This window comes from Sinocyclocheilus anshuiensis, unplaced genomic scaffold (genome assembly GCF_001515605.1).
Source record: "Sinocyclocheilus anshuiensis isolate Anshui unplaced genomic scaffold, SAMN03320099.WGS_v1.1 scaffold536, whole genome shotgun sequence".
NCBI lineage: Eukaryota > Metazoa > Chordata > Actinopteri > Cypriniformes > Cyprinidae > Sinocyclocheilus > Sinocyclocheilus anshuiensis.
This window is the reverse complement of record NW_015557179.1, coordinates 3,489,282-3,500,360: the sequence shown is the minus strand read 5'-3', so window position 1 is coordinate 3,500,360 and position 11,079 is coordinate 3,489,282. Positions and strand designations below refer to the sequence as shown.

Here is an 11,079-nt window from a genome sequence, read left to right as displayed (position 1 = left end):
TGTATATTTCTGTTAATATTGTTTTTTTTTTAGTTTAAGTTACCGTGGTGTGGGCTGTGTGGAGAATAGCGGAGGTTTCCGAGTTTCCGTCGCGGGGTACGTCCGCCTAAAGGACCGGCGTGCTGTTTCCACCACTCTTTAGTTCCGTTGGCCGGTTCCAATGGACAGATGAATTGGAGGGAGGATTGAGTTGTCTAAATGGGCATTGTTTTGTTATGTTTCACTTCCTTAATGGAATTTTGGTTTAGACTTATTTTCAAGATTTATATTTAATCTTTAATTCAACTATTTAAATAGTTTGATATTTGTTTGTTGTTGTATGTTGTAGTTGTTTTTTTTGTTTTCCCCTCTTGTGTGGAACATGGGCTAGTCCAGTTGTATAAATGTGTTCTTATGGTGTCATTTGTTAGGTCAGTTCAGTTTGTTTGTCATGCTCTCAGTTATCTTGAGTTCAGTTTTGTTCTGTTGACTTCTTTTATAGGCCTAAGTCAGTTTATTTGATTTCTTTGAATTTTGATTTTCTGCTTTAAACTTGTGAAGGTTTGTTTTGAAAAATATTAAATATTGTTTGTTTGGGAAGCTCGTTTTTCCTATGCCTAATATTTTTTTTGACTGCTGGACATGTGGTTTGTGGTTTAAGGTTCAAAAAACACATTATTTTCCACATTCTGTATGTTATTGTTTCTCCTCTATGCCCCGCCTTTCCGAAACGCATTAAGTTTTACAAAGCTCATCGTTCTGAAAAGTGAGGTGTACGCTGATTGGCCAGCTATCCAGTGCGTTGTGATTGGCCAAATACCTCAAGCGTGTGACGGAAATGTTACACCCCTTACCATATTGTGACGAGACAAAAACATTAAAACCCATTATAAACGAGGCATTTGTTGCATCCAGTGGGGACATAATTACGGATTATATCCCTAATGACTTGTACTGTCTTTTTACTCGTTGCGTTGCATCGCACCGTGTAAACATACAACCATGTCTGGATTTGTGATTGGAGAAACGACAAACAACAAGCGCTACTCTACACTGCTCAAAACTCGCGTTTGAATCATCAGTGGCAAATCCTTTAAATATGAAAACGTACTTACAGGCTGCGAGTCAGCATTATTTGTGAGAACACCAGCATTGTAGGCTAACTTTTATTAAGAATATCTCTTTGGGTTTGAGACTTTAGTCTTTGCAACTTTAGGGATCTTATCTATTCACGAATAGCATGTAACACTCCAAAGAGAAAGGAAAACTTGAAATCGCATCATATGACCCCTTTAATTATGGGGAAAGAAGCCAGGTTTGTTTTTAGACCTTGAGCTTTTCCAATATTCAGTCAGTAATCCAACATTTATACATATGCTTTTGTCCAGCAAGAATTTATTCGGTTAACAGATGTTCTGCTGATTGATTGATTGATTGATTGATTCATTGATTCATTGATTCATTGATTCATTCATTGATTCATTCATTCATTCATTCATTCATTCAGTCAGTCAGTCAACATTATATTAAGATAATTAAAATGTAAATAAAAAAAAATATATTCCATGTTTACTGTACACTTAAATGATCATTCCTTGCAGATCATCCAAAAAATTGATTTTTTCATTATCATTTGTGACATTTATTTTGCATTTGTAATATTAATTACATTTAAGGCAAATATTGTATATGACATGATGTATTATATAAGGTCTCTATACTTTATGCATCAGTATAAACATATATGTACAAAAAATACAATAGTATCTATATTTAACACACAGAAAACTTGACAAACAAAACTGTATTGAAAAAAAATATATATAATATATATATATGTACACTGTTATGTACACTGTCCAATGCTCATCAATCCCCAATCCACCCTCAGTCACTTCCACTGGGCATACTGCCTCGTCGGCTCATCTGTAGCTCCATGATTCCAGTTCGGTTTACAGCGCTTTTCAGATAATTGCGGAAGACTGAGCTGGAGAAGCAGTAGATGACTGGGTCCAGAGCACTGTTTAGGTAGGTGAAGGCTATGGACATAGAAAACAACTGACTGGTGAACGTGTAAGCCTTACAGTACTCATCTCCAAGTTTTTTCAAATAGAGTGCTGTCAATCCTGCGCCGATACTGGGAAAGAAGCAGAGGACAAAAACCCCAACGATCACCAGGACAGTCCGAATGGCCCTTTTCCCTTTCATGTCCTTGTCCATCTGGCGTATACGTAGGATACATGCAATACTCACAGAGCAGAAGATCAGGAGTAATAGAGGCAGAAAGAACTCTAACACAAACACAGCATAATGCAGGCGGATAGCTAGCGATGGTTCCTCATAGTTACTGAAGCTCCTACAAAGAGAGATGTTGTTTTCCATGTTCAGAAGTTTGTTGGCCAGCAAAGGGATCCTCAGAGATATCACAACAGCCCAAATGAAGCAGGCAACCCCGGCTGCTTGTTTTGTGCTTATGTAATTAATTTTGTGATGCGGATGGGCCACTTTAAAGTAGCGGTCTACAGCCACGGCAGTCATGAAGGCAATGCTAGCCGAACGGTTGACTGACAGCATGAATAGGTTGATCCGACACCAGGCGTCTCCAAATATCCAACTCTCGCCACGCATGAAGTTGTCGATGCGGAAAGGTAGGCTCACAAGAAGCAGAAAGTCAGACAAAACCAGGTTGAAGAGGAACATGACGTTGGCCCTCCAAGTCCTAAGGGTTTTGCTGAAGACTAAAAGTGCCATGACATTGCCAGGCACGCCGAGTAACAGCTCAATGATGAGTATAGGAGGAAGGACGGATGCCACCAGGTTCTGAGTTGACGAACCGCAGTGATGTGAAGTGTCATTGGGTGTCATAGTAGTTCAACAGTCAGAGCTGCTGCGTCGTTTCTGAAAATGGAGTTCAGAGTTTTGCATTAACACAGCTCTGCAACAGAAATACCATTGTGATATTACTTCAGGAAGGTGGTCGTCATGTATAGCAGGGATTTCACATTGGTGACACATTTCTAATTGGGTAAACTGAAACTAGTTGCAACACTCCCCACACCCCTAGAAGTTGGAGGAAATATAATCTTGTTGTGACAGTGTTTGCGGTGTACAAGGAAGCCTGTCTTCCTGCGTAGTGTAAAATGCTGAAGCAACTGTTTTAGAGTAACAACAGTTTAATAAGCTAGTAGAAGTTAAAGTACTGTTGCATGAGCATCTGCAAGTGTAAATAATTCTACACCAAAACAAGCAGGCATTTTAACCCTCTGAATCAACTTGAGGTTGAGTAAATTATGACAATTTTTGGAACATTTATAGTTGTGTTTATTATTTATATTTTCCCTTCATGGTTTCAGAATTAATACATTAAAGGGTTAAAATATGTACTAGGGAAAAGATCCGGTACTAATCTGATTAATATTTACTAATATATTTGAATGATTAATGGGGTTCCAGAGTAATGAAACTAAAAATGTGGATACCCAAGTATAGCACGCAAATATTTGCACAGTGGACCAGTTTCGACCATTAAACCAAAACAGTCTTATTTTTACTGAGAATTTTGAAATTGAAATATTTCTGTGTAAAGTGTTTTTTTACATATTGTTTACACAATCAGATTAATTGACATCTACATATTAAATTAAATTAATCTGAAATTAGGACTTTTAATAAAAACATTTCCGGTCACAAATAGATATTGTTTTTCTTCTATCATGCTGTAATTAAAGGTAAGTAATGTTTTGTAATTTTTGGAGCCAAACAAGGACAGGGTTGTTTCTCCTTGGAGCTTAACAGTTAGTGATTTTGCTGTTTAACATAACTGTCTCAAAGTCACCCAACCTGTAACATCGACTTACAAGACCAACTTCACAGTGTTTATTTAGCACATGCAAATACAGTCCTGTTATCATGAGCTACAGCTTACCATTAAATGTATCTCATATATACCATCATATATATCTAGTACATAAATATATATATACTAGAACAATCAGTAGTCAATTCTCAGCCCCACGCACACAGGACTTCATATCAACCACAACCACTGCTAAAACTCCCATCTTCTCCTGTCCCCTCACTGAGGCAGAAGTATCCAAACTTCTCCTCTCCAGCCATCCTACAACATGCCCTCTAGACCCAATCCCCTCACACCTTCAAGCAATCTCTCCTACACTTTTACCAGCACTCACACATATCATCAACACAACTCTCCTCACAGGTACTTTCCCCACTTTATTCAAGCAGGCTCGGGTAACCCCACTGTTCAAAAAACCTACATTAAACACTTCACTTAAAGATAGCTACAGACCTGTCTCTCTCCTTCCGTTCATAGCGAAACCTGGTAGGTCTTTCAGGGTGGCCTGGGGAGGGGTGGTCTCCAAAGCACATCAACTGGTCACTGGGGTTTCTCAGGGAACAGTTCTTGGACCCCTCCTCTTCTCCATATACACGACATCACTGGGTCCCATCATACAGGCACATGGCTTCTCCTACCATTGCTATGCTGATGACACACAGCTCTATCTCATTTCATGCAAAGACTGCTCGATCTTGCAGGTTTGCATTGCACAACATCAGAGTGATCAGGCCCTTTCTAACGGAGCATGATGAGCAACTTCTTATCCAGGCCCTTGTCATTTCTAGGCTGGACTACTGCAATGCTCTTGTGGCTGGACTTCCATCAAGCACAATCAAACCTCTGCAAATGATTCAGAATGCAGCGGCAAGACTGGTCTTCAACGAGCCCAAAAGAGCCCGTGTTACACCTCTCTTTATCTCCTTGCACTGGCTACCGGTTGAGGCTCGCATCAAGTTCAAGACATTGATGCTTGCATATAGAACAGCCACAGGCTCAGCACCCGCCTATTTCCACTCACTACTATGAATCTACATCCCCTCCAGAAGTCTGAGATCCGCTAGTGAGCGACGCCTCGTGGTACCATCACAGAGAGCCTCAAAATCACTTTCCAGAACATTCTCGTTCACCATTCCTGGCTGGTGGAATGATCTTCCCACCCCTATCTGGAATGCTGAATCCCTGACAATTTTCAAGTGACAACTGAAAACTCATCTCTTTCAACGCTACTTGACTTTATCCTAAATTAAAGAAAAAAAAACCCTTCTTTCTCTTTATTTATTCCTTCCCTTTCTAGCTTGTACTTATTTGAACAATGCCTAGAACCTGGTTTTACAAGCACTTCCTGTGTCTGTTTGCCTCTTTAAGAAGAATCGCTTTATGTATTCCCCAATTGTAAGTCGCTTTGGATAAAAGCGTCTGCAAAATGACTAAATGTAAATATTCCTACTTAGAGTGTAGCTCTTAGTTTAAATCAAATTTTATAAATATTTCTGTAAGAAAAGTTTCTCATGACTTACCAGAGTTGGCAACTGACTATATTGATAATTCTTTCTTAAGATGTAAGCAGAGAGTGTGAAACGAGGTCTGGTCTGAGCAAAACTACCGCTCAGAAGTTGTCTCAAAGCAAGCTTCCTCTGTAAAAATGAGTCATAATACATGACGTGAAGTCTTACTCAATTCTAGCACATCCTCAAATGTCCTCACATTGCTCTGTTTTAACAAGTTTTCTTTCTTGCATTAATGCAATATGTAGATATGCAATAATGTTCAAAGTATAATGAAGCACTCTTGCTGCTTTGCAACACTGTTGGACAAACTATAGCAACAGTTTCACAAACTGGTTGCATGCAAATATGCCACTTGGCATAAATCCATCTAATTTAAAAGGCATTTTCATGTATGTCCTAATCATAAGATCCATCTGTTTTATTCCAACTAGTATTTCTAAGCAAACTATGTGAAGCCAAACTCTTCAAGAGAGTAAGAAACTGTGCTTCCCTCGAAAAACGTGACGCATTGCCTAAATACCTACAATGACCCACTGAATAGCAGAGTGCAGAGTGGATCGGGTATCCTACATTTTTTTAAGTACATTTACAGTAACATAACACTTAAAACATTGTATTTATCAAATATTGTTTTGACTTACCAGAGTTGACTGCTGACTAGTTTTCTGATAAAATCTAATTGAGGATGTAAGCAGAGAGTGTAAAGAAAGTTGTCTCAGCTTAAGTTCAGTTTTCTTGTTTGAGAGAAATGACCGCCCAGAGCTCGTCTCTTTATCTTCCTCTGTCTATGTATGTTGTAGAGACATCAAGATGGGAAGGTTAAGTCCTAGCCAATACTAATGCTTCTTTCTTTCTATTTCTTTCTAAAATTTCAACAATATGATATCTGCAGAGAAAATATTCTTGCTGTTCAGTGCCTAAGCAACCATTTTAAACTAACTAACGGTTACAAAAACCGGCAAACTTATGAGAGAGAGGGAGAGAGAGAGAGAGAGAGAGAGAGAGAGAGAGAGAGAGGCTAAACTCTTAACTGGAATTGCAAAACAGCTGTATCATGTTTTATCATGTCATATCATGCTATAAATAGGGAATGGTCATCATTTGTTTCAATAGTGAAAAATAATGACAGTTTTAATGAACATGCCCACATTCATAGCATTGGTTGAGCCAATGTTGCTTTGTTGTGTTTTAAGCCTCTGTCTTTACCACTGATCTATATAATGACTGTATTGCTCACTGCATTCGAAACTGCCATTAGGCGGTGAAGCCACCAGAAGTATTCAAGCAGCCATATTAATATTCCCTACTGGCAGAGTGCATCATTGACTGACAGCCAAAACCTTGACCTAGAATCACCCGATTTGAAGTGTATCAGTTACACAGGACTAGTTTTTAAGATATGTGTATGCCAATTAATTTTTACTTCAGATGTTATCTGCAATGTTTATGGTCTTTTTGGGCAGGATAAGCAATATTGAAATCGTTAAGGTGGGTGTGTCAGCTGCGCACTTGCCAACACAGGTAACTGATCCAACACAAAATATATTTATTTATGTACAGAATTATGCAGGAAATATGAAACATGAACGTATATCTGGTATTAGTATCAGAAATTGATTCAACTATACAATAAATACTACAATACAAGCCTCTGTTAATATTGCTCTATATTGTATTGAAAAAAAGCTTACCATGCAGCATCTTGAAAATAAAGCTTCATGTCTTTAAGTCCATATGCAGTCTGCGTTATTTCTCTAAATAAGTTATGATGCATGTATTTTATTTCCTGATTGTGCAACATCTCTTTCAGACTCTTCAAGATCGCTCAAATTCTATGGAATTTTACTAGCATTGCAGTTTCCATAGGAGTAAAATGTTATGTATGTATGTTGAATTAATTAATTATTAATTTAACCAACATTTAAATCATTAACTGCTTCAAAATGAATGTTGTTTACAAAATCATTGTTGAAACATTTACTGTACGAATAAAATCCAATAGCAAAATCATATAAACAGTGAATAACTGTTCAAGGCGAATTAAGGTATATGTGTATACAACGCATAAATCTTTATTCAGATTTCAAAATGAGCACTTTGTCATTTGAAATATATATGTTCACGATCTCATCCGTATGATGTTCGTCATGTTTATCGGCTACTGTAATGTATATGAATGTTTTTATTAAAAGTTTTATTAACTTTTTATTAAGTGGGGGAAATTCCAGACATTATACAAAAAATAATGTACATGCTTAGGACGTTTGTGTTATAAGTGTGCAGGGATACTTCAGATATAAAAATTGACTCATTAGGTGATGTTTTCTCATTAAAATCTTACAACTTCCTATTAATTCAATATAATGTAAGGGAATACTAGGGAATACAAATATGGCGGCCCAGTGGCTTTACTTTTATGATGGCATGAGCAATCCAGTTCTCTATTATAGATCAGTGGTCTTTACACTTTTTACACTGGTGGAATGCATTACTGTGGTTACTTACACTTTTCAGAAAGTGTACATGCTAAATAATTACTTTATGAGCAAATGTGTGTGTGTGTGTGTGTGTGTGTGTGCAAATTTGCAGTGGACTCTGTTCCCTATTAATCAGTCATTCGACTTTTTTTTATTACACAGCAGAGAAAAGCAAACATGAGAGATATAGTAGTGGTGCCATGGCTGTTTTTGTGTGTCCTGGAGGAAAGTGTTTTCTGTGCATGAACTAGAGCTATTTATAGTGATGTGCTTGACTTCCTCTTATTTTAGGTTAAAGCCTCTTGTGTCATTAGTCCAGCTCACAGAATTGTTTATCTTGACTGTCTATGGGAAACAGAAAAGATGTGGCATGGAGCAGAGAACAAATTTTAATTGCTAATGTATCATCGTCATATTCTGTATAATGAGTGTTTTGGTCAGCTGCATACTGTGATATTTGCTTGAAATATCAACTTATATCTACGGCTCTGTTCCAAAACATACTGTAGTGAGCTGCCTTGCTGTCTACAGCTTATAGGAAGCTGCCTTCTAAAGCATCATCACTGAAATAAAGCATAGAGGAGGATAGTTCATCGTATAAAGCCTACAGGAGAATCGAATATATATAATAATCTCCTTTATAGATGTATAAATTGATGAAAAGGATATTCAGTTTGAATAATTAGTATATTTATAATTTACATTTCTTTCACTTTGTCCCTACCGGATGGACTTTTTCGCAAAACAAAATGCATTTTGGGATTGCCTTGGAATATATAAGAAACATTTTGGAACTGAAAACTTCTCTAATTCTCAAAACTGTTAAGAGGAATCTTGGCGACGTATGGAATGGCTTTATTTGACCACTGTCTTCGTTTTGACTGTGTATGCAAAAATTGCATGCTTTTAACAACTACTAGATCAGCTTAAAGCCACAAAACCTCTTTTCCATGAGTGGCAACATCTTTGCAATCTCTGCAAAACCTTTGCTAAAATGAGCACTGATGAGCAGGCCTATCACAGCTCCCCCAGTAAGCCGTATGCCAGTCTATCTGTTTACATCTCTTGATCCCATATGAGAGGTATTATGCTTAGGGTCCCCGCCCTTTAGACTCTTTATTTCTGTACAGCCCAAGTGGGGATGTCACTGATAGCGCTGGCTTAATATTTAGCCATTGTGCTCTCAGGACTAGAGAACTTAGGCAGTATCAGGAAATGGTATAGACTCAGAAGCTGCTGTGTGCTGTTGAGCTGGACGAACTGGAGATGGTGTCTAGAAAGTTACTGATGAGAAGGCAGGGCCCTAAGAGTGATGGTGAGTTTTAGGTGGTTTATTGTTTGCAGTAAACAATCTATTTTAGTTGTGTATAATGGAAATCATGCATGCATGGCTGATAACCGAATGGATGATTTGTAATGATTTCTAATGGCGGAGTAAGCTTCTGTATTTAACTGGGCCTAGCTCCCGTACAAGGCATCCAAATAATAAGTTAGACACATTTCATTATAGATAGACCCATCTAGAAATATCACTGGGTTAGTTGGAAGTAAAATACCATTGAATAGCCTAAGGGTCCATTCGCACCAAATGTGAAATGAAAATACAATACAAATCACAAGAAATAAATGCATTCAGAATGATGGAAACAGGTTATGAAAACCAAATTACTCCTGTACAGTGAGTGGCGCCAATTGACAAACAGATATTCTCCAATACAGCATATGATAGATTGACGATGATAGGTGATAGATGATAGACACCGTTTAGCTTAGTGCTGACAACATGACATATCACTACATTTACAATTATGCATTTATCAGACGCTTTTATTAAAGGCAACTTACAAAAGAGGAAGAAAGCGATTCATCAAAGAGCCACCATATATATATATATATATATATTAATTATATACTTAAATCTGTTCTGTATGATTTCATTTTTTAAAGACTGGTCGTAAATAGCCAAATCTGTTCGTGTGGCCATAATGCTTCTGTGTATCAGTAAAAAGTAAAAAGAGTTGTTACTTCTATTTTATATATTATATTATACCTTATATATCACACATATTTTTCTGCAAGTGTTATCCAAAAGGATTGACAATGTGTGCCAGTTCTGAATAGGTCCATTGGAATCTATTGTTTTTATTCAAACTGCTGTATTCAACAAAAATGAAAGAGGTCATGAAATGCAGATTTCAGATTTGTATATTATGTTTCTTGAGGTTAATTTATAAAGTTTGTAAAGTCCAATATGTGTAAAAGCTAACTTCAGCGCACCACATGCATGGCCTTCTTTACAGCATGTCATGTGTTTTGATACTCAATATGGCAAGCGCTGTGATAGAGCCGTATATGTTTGCGCCTGAGTCAGATCCCAAGGCAGAAGAAATTGAAACAACGCAAAGCAACATAATTGTAACCAAATATCTACGCACAGACTACTCTTAACAAATTTCCTAAAAGTCGATGACAGTAAAACAATACACATTGTGTGAAGGGTTAAAAAAAATTGAAAAAAAAAAAAAAATGTATTCAACTCGCATAAAAAAAGTATTCAACTCAAGCAAATATTTCTTATCTGGCTATGTACTAGTTTCATTAGCAACACTCAAACAATGATACGCTTGGTGTGTTAGTGTTAAAAGCTGGTTTGCTTGGCACTGCCGTATCTTTCAATAAAATATGTTTTGAAAACTCGGATACATATTTAGAGTAATTCACAAAACAGTCCATTGTGAAATGTGAAGAACAAACACAAATTTTCTATTTCAGTCACTCAGGCATGTCATTCATATTTCTTTACATCCACTGACAGAACGTCTGAGCTTTAAGAGTAATCTTTAAGAGTAACCTCTTATATGTGTAAATATCAAGAACGTTTTGATTCTCCATTGATTCTTTTTCTATGATTTCAGAAGGGTTTTGGGCATTTTTTCAGTACCCTTGCTACGTGTGTTTTCCTGGTTCCCTGGGTATGATTAAAGTCTATATGTTTGAATTCGACTCTGCGTCTCCTCATTCCTCGCTCCGTGCTCCTCACAGTAGCGAACCGTGACAGAATACCGGACCAATACAGAACAGTAAGCGGCGCCCCCTCTCCCCTTGTTTGTTTTCCGTTTATTTCTCCCTGCGGCGATGGAAATAGCCACTCGGTTCTCCGCCTTAGCCTGCCGAGATCTCTCCTTCTTCGAGTACGCCTGGGAATTCTGCGGGCTCGCCGCGGCGACGGTATTGGATGACGCCACCATCAATTATC

At 37.6% G+C, this 11,079-nt stretch overlaps 1 protein-coding gene across 3 annotated transcripts; it reads right to left on the bottom strand.

Moving 5' to 3' along the window:
• Positions 1-1,832: 1,832 nt before the first annotated feature.
• On the bottom strand, positions 1,833-6,211 carry LOC107678489 (hydroxycarboxylic acid receptor 2-like). Of its 3 annotated transcripts, none has more exons than XM_016473768.1 (3): positions 5,988-6,211; positions 5,356-5,472; positions 1,833-2,914 (listed from the first exon to the last, which is right to left on the bottom strand). In XM_016473768.1, the coding sequence occupies exon 3, from the start codon at positions 2,842-2,844 to the stop codon at positions 1,867-1,869; it is 978 nt and encodes a 325-aa protein (XP_016329254.1). In that variant the 5' UTR covers positions 2,845-2,914; positions 5,356-5,472; positions 5,988-6,211; the 3' UTR covers positions 1,833-1,866. The 3 variants fall into 3 exon arrangements, with proteins under 3 accessions (XP_016329254.1, XP_016329252.1, XP_016329253.1); XM_016473766.1 differs by having other exon boundaries at positions 1,833-2,877; XM_016473767.1 differs by lacking the exon at positions 5,356-5,472 and having other exon boundaries at positions 1,833-2,877.
• Positions 6,212-11,079: the final 4,868 nt, after the last annotated feature.